Genomic DNA, 15,002 nt, shown 5'->3' with positions numbered 1-15,002 from the left:
TTGCTACAGCCAAGCTAAGAAATCTCTTGCAAGCTTGCTTTGCGATCTTGAAAATAGGGAACAAGTAGCTGAGCTCCTTTGTCAAAAAAGATAATTTTTTGATGAAAAGTTTCAAACCAGTTCAATAGCCAGATCTTGGAATGTATATCTAGTATTTGTCCCAAGTATATGAGAACCGCATAATTCGTACAAATGTCACATATATTTCCTCTAATATCACCTCCTCATACTTACCCCCGAACCTGAACCCCACTGAGAAGCATCAGGCTTCTGACTCCTACACAATCTACGACCTTATCACCTCCAGCTCACTCTCACCTTGAATAGTAACAATGGGTGCCTCTGTGATAGATAAAGACCTGTCTGTTGAGCATAAACCTCTGCCTCCCATTCTTCCTTTACTCTTGTGTTATGGTCAATAGTTATAATGCTGCAGTATGCAGCTGGGCTCCCAAGGCTTATAGCAGCTTGAAGTCATCCTTCTAAACTATTAAAGTACTGTATCACCAAAAAAAAAATTAGTACCATCTCCCAAATAGGGAAAAAACATAAAATAAGCATGAAAGAAGATAGGCAATTTTAAAGGACAATTATGAAGGTTGGTATATTTAGAAATGATAAATTTTGTTAATTCAGATGGAGATGATATTGGTAAATTTAATTTCTTTTGTTCTGGTTTTAAGAATTTGTTTGTTCTTCTATATCTGTCACTTGGTCTGCTTAATGAACTAAGCTTAGACTGATGGAATCAATGGGTTAGTATTAGCAAGGTTGGTAGTAATAATTGTGGGACTGTAGTTGTTTTGAGGATGGACTGTATAGGAGAGTGAATACGTTGAAGTTCAGGTCAATAGTAACTACTGTCTGGGAGCTCTATTAAATGGACATGGTGGGATTTATGCCTCATCCACTCTTTCTCTGCTTCGTAAAGCTCCTCCTTATCAACCAATAGCTCAGCTGCAGACTGACTGCCCAGTAGCTATTAAGGTATCATAGAAGACTGGTGCTTGTTGAATGTGGAAACTGGGCATGGATTTACATGGTGTGCTTCTTGTAGATGCAAACCAGGATACACATTGAAAGTATAGAATCCTTTCAACTGACAAAGCTGTTAGCCTGGTATGGTGAAGTGCACACCAGTGTTAATGCAGTCCATGTCAGGTATGCACTCACAGGAAGGCCTGACACACAGGCAGAGCCAACTACTATCCTATTTTGCATCATGTTTCTAAGAAAAAAGAAAAGTAGATTTCCCTCTAGATCATAAACACAAGAGATTCTACAGGTGCTGGAAATTTTGAGCAGCACACACAAAATTATGGAGGAACTTAGCAAATCAGGAAGCAGCTATGGAGGGAATGAATAGACAACATCTTGGGCCAAGGCCCTCATATGGTCCTCCAGAATTTTGAGTGTGTGTTTTCCTTCAGATTTAGTCTTAAGAGACCTCACTGAAACCGCAGTGGATATCAGTGGATATGTTACCAATGTTACCATCTGCTACTTGAAAGGAACTTATAAAGATTAAGGGACCCATAGCTTTGATAACCACTAGTTATCTTAGTGCTTGATTCATTTTATCACAATACTTGGTGGTGCAATGTGATTATAACCTTATTAATGATAATAAGACCATAAGACCATAAGATATAGGAGGAGAATTAGGTCATTTGGCCCATTGAGTCTGCTCCACCATTTCATCATGGCTGATCCAATTTTCCTCTCCTGCCCCAATCTCCTGCCTTCTCCCCATATCCCTTCATGCCCTGACCAATCAAGAATCTATCAACCTCTGCCTTAACTAACAATAAAGACTTGGCCTCCACAGCTGCCGGTGTCTAAGAATTCCATAGATTCATCACTCTCTGGCGAAAGAAGTTCGTCCTCATCTCTGTTCTAAAAGGACGTCCCTCTATTCTGAAGTATGTCCTCTGATCTTAGACTCTCCCACCATAGAAAACAACCTCTCCACATCCACTCTATCAAGACTTTTCACCATCTTATAAATTTCAATGAAGTCACACCTCATTCTTTTGAATTTTAGAGAATACAGGCCCAGAGCCATCAAACAGTCTTCATATGACAAGCCATTCAATCCTGGAATCAGTTTCGTCAACGTCTTTTGAACCCCTCTCCAGCTTCAGCTCACCCTTTCTAAGGTAAGGGGCCCAAAACTGCTCACAGCACTCCAAGTGAGGTCTCACCAGTGTTTTATAAAGTTTCAACATTACATCTTTGCTTTTATATTTCGTCCTCTTGAAGTAATTCCCATATCTATTGAAATGCTCCCCGAATGTAACATATAGCATAGCAACCCGAGCTTCTTGCTCTTCACTGTCTTGACCCCCTCATGATCTGCACTTCATTATTTTCTCTGCTGCTCACCTGTTCCTCTAGCATCAAAGGCAGCCTCACCAGACAACCAAGTGCTTTTCAGAAACCAGATGCTTTACAGAAACACATGGAAGACAGCCACAAATAATACAACAGTATTAAAATTAAGTAACCTCAGTGAAACAACACTGTGAATAGTAACCAGAAATTGACCAATAGCCTCAAAGGACAAAGAGTGATTCATCTTCCAGTCACAAGAAAGAGAATATCTGCAGATGCTAGAAATCTAAGCAACACACATAAAATGCTGGAGGAACTCAGGCAGCATCTATGAAAAAAGAGTACAGTCAATGCTTTGGGCCAAGACCCTTCAGCAGGACTGGAGAGAAAAGGATGAGGAGTTGAGTTCCAAGGTGGGGGGAGGGGAGGGAGAAACACAAGGTGATAGGTGAAACCGGGTGGGGGAGGGGTGAAGTAAAGTGCTGGGAAGATGATTGATGAAAGAGATACAAGGCTGGAGAAGGGGGAGTCTGATAAGAGAGGACAGAAGACCATGGAAGAAAGAAAAGGAGGGAGGAGCACCAGAGGGAGGCAATGGGCAGGTAAGAAGATAAGGTGAGAGAGGGAAAGGGGGATAGATAATGGTGAAGTTGGGGGAGGGGGGCCAGTACTAGAAATCGATATTCATGCCATCAGGCTGGAGGCTACCCAGATGGAATATAAGGTGTTGTTCCTCCAACCTGAGCATGAGTTGGCCCCATCGCGACAGTAGAGGAGGCCATGGATAGACATTTCGGAATGGGAATGGGAAACAGAATTAAAATGGGTGGCCATTCATAGGGGTTCTCCAACCCTGTATCTCTTTCACCAACCAACTTCCCAGCTCTTTACTTCACCCCTCCCCCTCCAGGGTTGACCGATCACCTGGTGTTTCTCTCTCCACTCCCCCCACTTTTTAAATCTACTCCTCAGCATTTTTCTCCAGTCTTGCCAAAGGGTCTTGGCCTGAAACGGCGACTGTACTCTTTTCCATACCGTGTGGACTCGTTGGGTCACGCCGTAAAGGAAAGGCGGGAGGGAGAAATAAATTCCATGCCATGCTGGCCTGCTGTTCCTCTGGCATCTTGTGTGTGTTACTCATCTTTCAGTAATGGATTAACCCTTTAAATTGCACTGAAGTAATCACTTATAATAATTTTTATTAACTTTATAACTTTGACTGCTCTGTCGTCACAAAACAACAAATTTCATGTCGTATAAATCAATGACAATAAATCGGATTCTGATCACTCCTGCCAATGAGTGAGAAGTGATCTACTAGTTGAGTCAAGTGTTGGATCACGATGGCCAAACAATAATGCTAATCTTAATTCCTTAGATGTTGATTCAACTAGATCTTTTATGCACCCTGGATGGCAATGGTATAGTCTCAAGCAAAGTGAACCACACAAACATGTCCAACATATAACAAGTGTGCCCCTCCTACTGCCAGATTTAATCCTTTTGTGCCTATTTAGAACCAGAGAAACTGGTAAGGTATGATCACGTTTATTGGACTTCATGTCTAATTCACAGAGGAGAAACAATTCCCACCAAATTGTATATGATCTCTGTCCATCAAAAATTTCAAAAGTTTAACTAAACTTTGAAGACAGCATACAATAGGAACAGAAGCTTATTTAATGAATTCATCATTATAATTGTGAAAGTTGTCCAAATTTTTATCTAGTTTTATTTTTCTATAGCACGGTAAAGTAGACTTTTAGCTCTACAATATAGAGATAATACATTGCTCATTTTGACTGACAAGACAGAGTCTGTCTGATGGACTAGAAAATCCACTCTCATATTAACTTGATTGGATGGGTGACTGTATTGTAAGAAGAGTTCAAATCAACTCTAACTGTACTTCTAAATTTCCCCCTCAGCATCATAGTGCTGACTTCATTTGCAAAGCGACTTATTACCTCTTAATTTTATTGCCTCAGTGAATTAATCTATTTAATTATTTTCCAGTTTTCATTTCAGTCATATACATCATCACTGGATCAAGTCCAAATGAAAAGCAAGTGCAAGCAGCTCATATCACATTTCCTGTTCCTCAACCAGGCCGTGCTGTCAGCACTCTGCTTAGCTTCCTCTTTTTTTTAAATGATTCATGGCTACATGTAAAATAACCATATCAATGTCGTAAATATTTTGATCAATGCATGGACAAAGCATTATTCACAAAAGGAAATTAATATCTTGTCACTAGCGAACAGGGAAGTACAATGTTATTTCACTAGACAATTTGGAGCCTCTATTTGTCATCACATCAGATGCATATAAATGAAAACATTTTACTTCATTTTTTAACGCATAGAGATTGACCTGCACAACATTTCCAAGGATATCTCTGGAAAGAAGTGCACCTGGCCTTAGCACCTTTGAAAATTACATTTCAGACATGTTCAGTAGTGAAAAGTAACTGTTTCAGGATCTGAATTAATAAATAACCATAGTATATTTTTCATTTACTGTTACATGTGAGAGTAGCATCTTGCTTGGAAATTGCACAACCAATATTCCACAGAGGCTCTTGACATTTCAACACTAGGAAAGGATTGATGTTGTGACACTAACATAATGAATTCTTAGTAAACTTGCCAAAAACAAAAAGGGCACCTCTGTTCTATTGCCATTGCAGTTTTACTACCTTGGTAAATCTTAAGGATGGCCCAACAACCTCTCGAATTGAATTTTAATTTTGATGAAGTTTTAAATTCCCTTTAAGATTTTTAATTGTTATTGTTGGATACTCTCAGGTTGGAATTTAATGATTTCAATGCTTGATGTTATCTCTTTGATGTTTTTGTTTCCTAAAAACATCATAACTTAATTTTCCTTTTTTGAATTGTCACCAAATTTACTCTACTAACGGAGACTTACAATGTCTCAATGAGAAATTTAAAATTTGGATTTGTTAAGGGGATGTCTGGTTGCACGCTTTGTTAACACAGGTTCCAAATCCGCCTAAGAGGCTTTTAGGCTGATAGAAGTTTCTAATTACTCCTTGTTCCAGTGATCACAAAGCATGGATAAGTATGTAATGAGCAGCCTTTCGTTTACGTTGACAACAAAACCCAGGGTATTACCACAATCTAGTTATCCAGCCAAATTGGCTTTAACAGTGACTATTCTACATACTTAAGCAAAAATAAAATTAAAGGTTTGTGCACCTAAAACCAGGCAGACTAAGCAAAAATGACATATATGAGCACAGATTGCCTTAACAGTTTTCTCACTTGTGGATTCTGTTCTCTCTTAGATGACTCTCCAGTGGAAAAGGTTACCCAGAGCCCCAGTGGAGAAATATACAGATGCAAGTATCTGGTCTGTAACTGTCAAATTTTATACTAATCTCAAGTTCCCACTTCTGGTTTAGAAAAGTTACGTGGAGAAAAAAAATCAAAATTGATTGTGAGATTCAGGATTGAAGTCAGGATGCCTGTTCCATTTAAGTAACATAACACAAGAAAAGCAGAGTAAAAAGTTAAAAAACTGATTTGAATCAAAAACAAGAGCAATGAAAAGAACATCTTGCAGAAAATTGACATTATTCTTCACAAATTTCTACCTCATCTAATACCATAGTCATGAATTATCAAAGAATGGAATTTGGGGGATAATGGTCAGATTTAGTATTTCTATGTCATCTTGTATATGGACTTTAATCTCAAAATCTGTATTTTCAGATGACACAGAAATACAAAAAAATGAGCATTTTTTTTCTTTCGGATTTTTAAATAGCAAGCAATGTATTTAGTAATCTACTACATACATGGCCAAAAGGCCTAGTGGACAGCCACAGCTTCAATGTTACAAATTCACAGATTTTGTTTTACATACAGTTGTAGTTAAATCTTTTCAAATGACAATTGCAATTGCCTCATTAACAGTACTTTATAGCACATCACTGCTAATATTGTTACTTGCACAAATTCCAATTTCATTCCTTAAAGTCACATGGATGCCTTCACATAATCCCTTTACATTTAATTGGTTTATTTGCAGAGAAGCAGCTGTAATTCAACCAGCCATGCTTAAATTCATGTCTAAAATACCCAAGCACACAGGGGTATTTGTTGCCCTGTCTGAAGATTTTAATTCATTTCCCATTCATGACCTGGAATGTTCTGAAATGAGGCCTAAGATTATAATCTTCATTGCATTTAATGTATCTTAAATTGATCCACTGGAGATGTTAGATTATCTCCAATTTGCGCAGAACAAAGGAAGCCACCTTTTGTAAAGGATTTCAGGAGCAAAAGGCAAGTTGAGCTGAAACGGTTGTCAAATACAGATTGTTGCACAGATATTGGTGATGGCATTAATATAGTCTATCTAATTTTCATCTATTTTTTCCTGGGTTATACTAAGCAGCAAACTCAACAATAAAATGAGTTCTATTTCACAACTTTATTCTGATAATTAAAAGAACAAATTGCTTTAAAAGATGAAAATTCACTGATGGGATTGATTTGATCAATATTTTCACAGTTATCTAATCAAGTTTTCATATAGTACAAATGCATTAAGGATATTAAGGCAAAGCATCAAAACTTTGTGACTGAAATGCAGAAAACTATTGTTTTTTTAATTTCAAAATATACTTTATTCAAAAATAAAATTATATACAATAAACCATTCAATAACTTTCCATCCTTTAAATACGTTTCCATTATAGTCAGTACCTATCCATATTTATGGCCACCCACGTGGCACTCCAGTTGTTCACCTTACCACATCCTTGTTGAGGGGTATACTCCCCGCCCCCTGACCCCTCCCACTCCCACGGGTGGAGAAACCTACACCGTGGTCTTTCTCCACCAGGCCCTTGCGGTGGCTGCACCAAGTTTCACTGCGTCCCTCAGCACGTACTCCTGCAGCCGAGAATGTGCCAGTTGGCAGCATTCTCCCACGGACATCTCCATGTGCTGGTAGATCATCAAGTTTCGGGCCGACCAAAGAGCGTCTTTCACCGAGTTGATGATCTGCCAGCAGCACCGGATGTTGGTCTCCGTGTGCGTCCCCGGGAACAGCCCGTGGTTCAGATAGTCCTCTGTTACGCAGCTGCTGGGGATGAAACGTGACACTAGCCCGTCCATCCTCTTCCACACCCTCTTTGCGAACTGACCGTGTGCAAAGAGGTGGGTCACAGATTCCTCCTCACTGCAGTCCTCCCGTGGGCAGTGGGGTGTGGAGGAGCCGTTCCGGGCGTACAGGAGGGCTCTGACTGGGAGGGCCCCTCTCACCACCAGCCAGGCAAGGTCTTGGTGCCTGTTAGTGAGCTCTGGCGATGAGGCATTTTGCCAGATGAACTGGACAGTCTGGTCAGGGAACCACCCCACTGTGTCCATCACGTCCTTCTCCTGCAGTGCCTGCAGGACATTATGTGCCGACCACTGCCTGATGGCCCTGTGGTCAAAGGCGTTCTCCTGGAAGAACTTTTCTACATAGGACAGGTATGCCGGCAATGACCAGCTGACTGGGGCGTTGCGCGGGAGTGGGGCCAGACCCATCCTTCGTGGCCAGGGTGACAGGTAGAACCTGGGCTTGGTACCACCCAGTGGTACTTGGTGCCCACATACCTGGGTTCTACACACAACCTGATGCAGCCACATACGAAGCTGGCCATCAGGGTGAGGGCGACATTGGGGACATTCTTGCCCCCGTTGTCCAGGGACTTGTGCATGACGGTCCATCTCACCCACTCCATCTTGGATCCCCAGACGAATCTGAAGACAGCTTGGGTGATTTCCGAGCTGTAGGAGCAGGGGACGGGCCACACCTGCGCCAAGTACAGCAGCCCTGAGAGCACCTCACACCTGATGACCAGGTTCTTGCCCGTTATCGATAGGGAGCACCCTCCCCACAGTCCCAGTTTCTGTTTCACCTTAGCAGTCCGCTCCTGCCAGTTCTTTTTGCATGCCTCAGCCCCTCCGAACCAGATCCCCAACACCCTCATGTGATCAGACCTGATGGTGAAGGGGACGCTGGATCGGTTGGGCCAGTTGCCGAAGTGCATGGCTTCGCTCTTTGTGCAGTTGACCCTGGCCCCTGACACTAGCTCGAACTATTCGCAGATGCCAATCAACCTGCGAACTGACCTCGGATCAGAGCAGAAGACGGTGATGTTGTCCATGTACAGGGAGGTTTTCACTTGGGTCCCTCCACTGCCTGACAGCGTCACCCCTCTTATGCCCTCATCCCTCCTGATGGCTTCTGCAAAGGGTTCTATGCAGCAGACAAACAAGACAGGGTAGAGGGGACAGCCCTGCCTGACTCCAGACCTGATGGGGAAGCTGTCTGTTTCCCACCCGTTGACCTGGACTGCACTACGGATGTCTGTGTAGAGCAGTCTGATCCAATTCCGGATTCCCTCCCCAAATCCCATTTTGGAGAGCACGTCCGCCATGTACGTGTGCGATATCCTGTCGAAGGCTTTCTCCTCGTCCAAGCTGACCAGGCAGGCGTTCAACCCCCTGTCCTGCACGTAGGCAATGGTGTCCCTCAGTAGCGCGAGGCTGTCTGAGATCTTCCTGCCTGGTACAGCACAGGTTTGGTCCAGGTGGATCACCTGTCCCAGAGCAGACTTGATCCTGTTGGCGATAGCCTTGGACAGGATCTTGTAGTCCACATTCAGGAGAGAGATGGGTCTCCAGTTTCTAATGTCCTCCCTTTCCCCCTTCTGCTTGTAGATGAGGGTGATGAAAGCTATTCTGTTTTAGTTATTTGCAGGTTAATTTGAAAAGGAAGCAAGTTTTTGTGGGGAGGATCTACGAGTAGGAAAAAGATCATGTTACCGCATGATACTTAAAATGAGTCGTTAAGTTAGGAACAAGCAACTTTACATCCACATCAAGGTTAGCTGGTGGAGAATGACAAGGGCAATAAAAAGCAGTTGATGTGACACTCAACTGAATATCAGCAGGGGCTTATTTTTCACAGTCCTGTATTAACAGGCATTCATAGATAAATCTTAGAAACAGTATCCCATTGGTTAAGTGGCAGGCATTAAACCAAGTAAGAAGCTGACTTTAAGAACGAATGATATCCCAGAATATTAGCAATGAAGGCTTCCATTGTGCCTCATGCCTCCATGGTTCCTGCCTCTACCCCAGCTTGCTGATACTTATTACTGTTGCAGGAAATTTTAAATTAGGCAAAGATTGTGTTACCAAATCAATCCATATTACAAACCATACAACTTCATCATGCCAAGAATTTATTAAAATTTCAGTCTCCCATTTGAGAGTGTTACAAGCCATTTTAGTTATTTCTAAGTTCACTGTTTAGTTGCTTAAAGAATTGATAATATTCTGCAAAAATAAAAGGAAAATAAAATGTATATTATTAAGAAGATCAGAAGATATTTACAGCTTGGCAGGTTAGATATATGGATGATACTTTATTTTCACATAAATTTAATACTATCTTTCTGCTTTTATTTCCTGGTCATCTAGAGATCTCTGTTCATGCCCTTCATGGTCATAGTTTATGCTGCAGCCTTTTCTAGTCAATATATTAAAGTTCATTCAATGAGAAGGAACCACTCCAGTACAATTCTGACAGCAACTTCATGCAATCAATATGTATATTCTTTCCAGTTCTGCCAGTCTGTCACTGTGGTCTTTTATTATTTCAGCTCCTACAAACTGGATTCAAATCTATGTTTAATTTAAGGACATTAAATTTAATTCCCTTGCCTGGTGGGGATTCTTATAGTAAATTATTTGTTGCATAATTAATTTATAAATTAGCACTAATTTAGCAGTTTCACTCAGCAACAGACAAATAGCTACTGCAGAAAGTCAAAAGCTGTGCAATTATCTGCAATTAGAGTCAGGCAACTCAAGATTTAATGCACTTTATGCTCACACCAGATCTGCTCTGGGATGACTTCAGGGACTATGTCTAACAAAATCTGGAAAGATGATGCAGCCAGCAATCAGGATTTTTTTTAACAAAATGGAAAGAAAATGCCCAGGATGCATGTAAAGGAATACCATGCTAGTTTATAATGAAACCTCTATTTTCTATCTTAATGGGTACCTCACCACTGAGAAGAGTGGATATCGACAAATGATGTCAGATTCCTAGATCTTGGATGCAATATTCCAGGTAGGAAAATCAAGATACATTGGATAAGATCATATTACTCTCATTTGGCAATTCCATTAGAGAAACTGTGCAGGTGACCTTGATCCTGACTTCCACAGAAGCACACTGTCTCATGGAAGGCAGTTATGAGTTGGAGGTCAAGTCCTGGAACTAGCCCAGTTACGTTAAGTGGAGAAGGGTAGATGAGTGCACTCACCAGTAAGGGCTGAAAAAGTGAGTGCAGGTGGATTTGTTCTTTCTTTATTTTGTTTAATCTTGACGTTTTTAATTGATTTCTCCCTCTTAAGAGTGTAAATTCATTTTTAGAGTTCTTAATAATTATTTGGCCCCATTTCAACTGTTTTTGAATGTCAGGAGCATTTAAGACAGTTAAAACACCTTAGACATTAGGAAGGACATCAAGTGATCATAGAAATAAGGCAAGCAGTAAGTATAGGGACAGAGTGGGTCGAGCATGATCTGACCCATACAATTCCAAAATTAACACAGGGTAAACAACAGGAATTCTGCAGATGCTGGAAATTCAAGCAACACACATCAAAGTTGCTGGTGAACGCAGCAGGCCAGGCAGCATCTCTAGGAAGAGGTACAGTCGACATTTCAGGCCGAGACCCTTCGTCAGGACTAACTGAAGGAAGAGTTAGTAAGAGGTTTGAAAGTGGGACGGGGAGGGGGAGATCCAAAATGATAGGAGAAGACAGGAGGGGGAGGGATGGAGCCAAGAGCTGGACAGGTGATTGGCAAAGGGGATATGAGAGGATCATGGGACGGGAGGTCTGGGGAGAAAGACGGTGGGGGGAGGGGAACCCAGAGATGGGCAAGGGGTATAGTCAGAGGGACAGGGGGAGAAAAAGGAGAGTGAGAGAAAGAATGTGTGTATAAAAATAAATATCGGATGGGGTATGAGGGGGAGGTGGGGCATTAGCGGAAGTTAGAGAAGTCAATGTTCATGCCATCAGGTTGGAGGCTAACAGACGGAATATAAGATGTTGTTCCTCCAACCTGAGTGTGGCTTCATCTTTACAGTAGAGGAGGCCGTGGATAGACATGTCAGAATGGGAATGTCAGAATTAACACAGGGTGACAGGCAACAGGCAAGGGGAGCTGAGCATTAGCAGTTATATGCCCTAAAAATTTGATGGAAAATCAGGAAGGTAGATAATGGATAATTGAAGTGTTTATTTCATGTATCACGTCAAGGATTTTAGAATTCTGTAATGTTTGGAATTATTGGCATGAGCAGATAAGTTTATTGGACTTAGTAGGAAGTATCAAAATATATGCATTTACTGTACTTTAAATAAACTTACCAAGGTAGTTGTCATCTTCGGGCTTCCCTGAATAGCTGTGCTGTCGCACGTCAATATTTGTAGCACCAACTGGTATTCGTACAACCACATTATATCCTAGGAAACATTAAAAAAAAGGAATTCCTAGTATATATTTTAATGACTTGGTAAAGTACTAAATTGTATTAAAGTGCATATCTGAAAACTACTGGTCTTCATGTATTACAGAAGTGTTGCAATCACTGCTATTCTTTAGGAAACAGACATTGATTTTCTGATCACAACAAATTGCTCTTTCTAAACACAAGATAATGTTAATTGCTGAATTTGTATGTATTTCAATGTTCAGGAATTTTTCATGTCAGCATTTTTTCAGCAGCACTGGATGAAGATACGCAATTTCATCCTTAAAATCAAAGCTGAAACATGTACAAATGGGGCCTTTGAAGGTATAATCGACTGCAGGAAAGAGTTATGAGATGGTGTAGAGATTTGCCTTATGACACAACGATTCAACACCTTGCACACAATAACTTGAATTAGTATTTATTGTGTAATAACTACTAATTTCCTAAAAGGTTTTTGGTTAAAATTAGCTGTCAGCTGGGAGCTGGCTATATTCCATGAAGGAATATGTAATTATATTGTGTGGATTCCTTGAAGTTGTCCAGTTAGCAAGGGGTTTGAATCCAAAAACATTAGCCTTGTGCAGGCTTCCCCACAAAATGGACAGAAAAATAAAAGAACTTGACTACTAGTAAGACAGTGGTTCTAAGCAAAATAGCCAAATTATTTAAAATCAATACAAATTGGAACAGAAGTTCAGAAATGATTGCTACTTCAAATAAAAAATATTGCATTACTATATACAGTGTACAGCACTCAACGGCCAAGCTCTGCCTGTTTTGGTAATGACTAGCTCATTCATTTAACTATCATCAATGTTTCCTGCATTGTTATTTCTCACCGGGTAGGATGACTATTGATGCTTTTCAGCAAATATTAATGACGCTCATCAATCAGCATTTCATCAAATAAAACAATTTATACCAGTAATTTTCATTGTAGGCGATATGACGCCACCCCCCCCGCCCCCGGGGGCCGTGCCAGATATGGAAGACAAGAAACTGGGGCCCACAGAGTTTCTGAATGGGCCACGATAAGTTTACTGTTTTAATAAAATATGACTAAAATATATAAATAAAGATGAAATAAACAGATGTCATTTAATTGGAATCCAGAATGAAATGAATTGCATTGCTAATATATTTCGCTCCCACGATTATTTTCACATTTTACTGTCTCATTTTCTAAATTTAAAATATATTGAAATAAGATTTTTGAGCTGGTCTACAAAACATTATGCATCATGTCAAATCAAAAGAAAAATTCTAAAACCTGACAACAATTTACTAAAAATTAAAAACCAAAATTATGAGGCTGAAAAAATATTCATCCCCTTCATAATTTCTATGCTAATTTTCCTCAGATGCAATACTGTATATTACCTTACCAACTCATTCAATTTGATGATATAGATAATTAGAGGATCACCTGTTTTCAATTAAGTCATAAAAATAGATACCCCTCTCTCTGTAAAGTCCAACAGTAAGGTACATTTTCAACAGACCAAACCAAAATGAAGACAAAAGAGTTTTCAAGGCAAGTCATGGAAATGAGAGGAGGAGAAATCTGGAGAAGGGACTGTCTCAAAGACAATGAACATACCTCAGAGCTCCGTGTAGTCCATCGTGAAAATGTGAAACCATATGAAACCACAGCCCCACTGCTTAGGTCAGGCTGGCCCTCTGAACTTAGTTGCTTGAGTAGAATGGCAATTGTAAGAGAGGCTACTGTGGTGCAAATAGTCAGTCTGAGTGAGCTGCAGAAGTCAATGACTGCAACTGGAGATGAAGTTCATGGTTCCAGAATCCCCAAGGCCTTGCACAAAAAGGGTATTTATGGAAGAGTGGCAAGGAAGAAGCCCTGGCTAAAAAAAAAGCATATCCTTGCCCTTCAAGACTTTGCAAAGCATCACTTAGATGATACTGTAAAGATGTGGAAGAAGGTCTTATGATCTGTTGAGACTACAGTGGAACATTTTGGCCTCAACATTAAGTGGTACACGTTGCATAAATCTAATACTGCACATTAGCCAGGTAACACCACCCCTACAGTAAGGTACGGTGGAGGAAGCATCATGCTATGGGGATGCTTTTCAGCAACAGGGACTGGAAATATGGTCAGGATTGATGGGAAGATGAATGCTGCTAAATACAGAAAAATCCTAGATAAAAACCTACTGGCCTCTACCAGAAAGCTTAAACTGGGGAGGAAGTTCATCTTTCATCAGGACAACAACCCAAATCCAGAGCAATCATGGAGTGGCTTCAAATGAAGAACATTGATGTCCTTGAGTGGCCCAAATCTTGACCTTAACCTGACTGAACATCTCTGGCAATCATGGCTCCCCAACTAACCTGGCACAGCTGGAGTAAATTTGCAAGGAGGAATGGGCAAATCTTGCTCCACCATATTCTGCAAAACTAATAGAGACTTACTTATCCAGAAAGACTACTGGCTGTAATAGCTGCAAGAGGTGATTTAATTGAGTACTGAGCAAAGTGGGTTGAATAATTTTGAACTGCTGATATTTCAGTTTTTGAATTTTTAGTTTTCCCTGCTTTTTGAACTCTGTGGTAAAAAAAAGGAGCATGTGATTCACAAATAAAGATTCTTAATTAACTTGATCAAAATCCCTGACTATAATGCTTATTTATGTGGACAAATTGTTGGGGGATAAATACCCCAACAAGCCACTGTATATAATAGCACTTAAAATATTTGCCTAAAAATTTAAACCATACTGCCTAAAAAGCTAGTTTAATTTTTACATGTATATTCAACTCTGATAGTTTTTCACATGAGATTTTTTTTGATGTTTACTAATATTCTAGTATTTATTCAGAGCTCTGAAATAGTTTTATTTTTCATATACATATGTAACATACACATGTAACATTCATCATTATCATTACGTGCCATGTCGTATGATGTGGGCGATCAAAGTCTTTGAGCATGATTGCTCTTGGCAAACTTTTCCACAGAAGTGGCTTGCGATTGCCTTCTTCTGGGCAGTGTCTTTACAAGATGGGTGACCCCAGCCATAATCAATACTCTTCTGAGATTGCCTGCCTGGTGCAGTGGTCGCAT

The 15,002-nt window shown here is 40.4% G+C and overlaps 1 protein-coding gene across 4 annotated transcripts in view; it reads right to left on the bottom strand.

Moving 5' to 3' along the window:
• The window catches only part of adamts9 (ADAM metallopeptidase with thrombospondin type 1 motif, 9), a 266,041-nt gene that overhangs the window by 171,027 nt on the left and 80,012 nt on the right, over positions 1 to 15,002 (bottom strand). For all 4 annotated transcript variants that reach the window (XM_063067960.1, XM_063067961.1, XM_063067963.1 and 1 more), the window contains one exon: positions 11,811 to 11,906. In XM_063067960.1, the coding sequence (XP_062924030.1) occupies positions 11,811 to 11,906 (96 nt within the window). The remainder of the gene's footprint in view (positions 1 to 11,810; positions 11,907 to 15,002) is intronic.

This window comes from Mobula hypostoma, chromosome 15, assembly GCF_963921235.1.
Source record: "Mobula hypostoma chromosome 15, sMobHyp1.1, whole genome shotgun sequence".
In the NCBI taxonomy this organism is placed as follows: domain Eukaryota; kingdom Metazoa; phylum Chordata; class Chondrichthyes; order Myliobatiformes; family Myliobatidae; genus Mobula; species Mobula hypostoma.
Note: the sequence above shows the minus strand (reverse complement) of the source record. Positions and strands in the feature narration are given on the sequence as shown.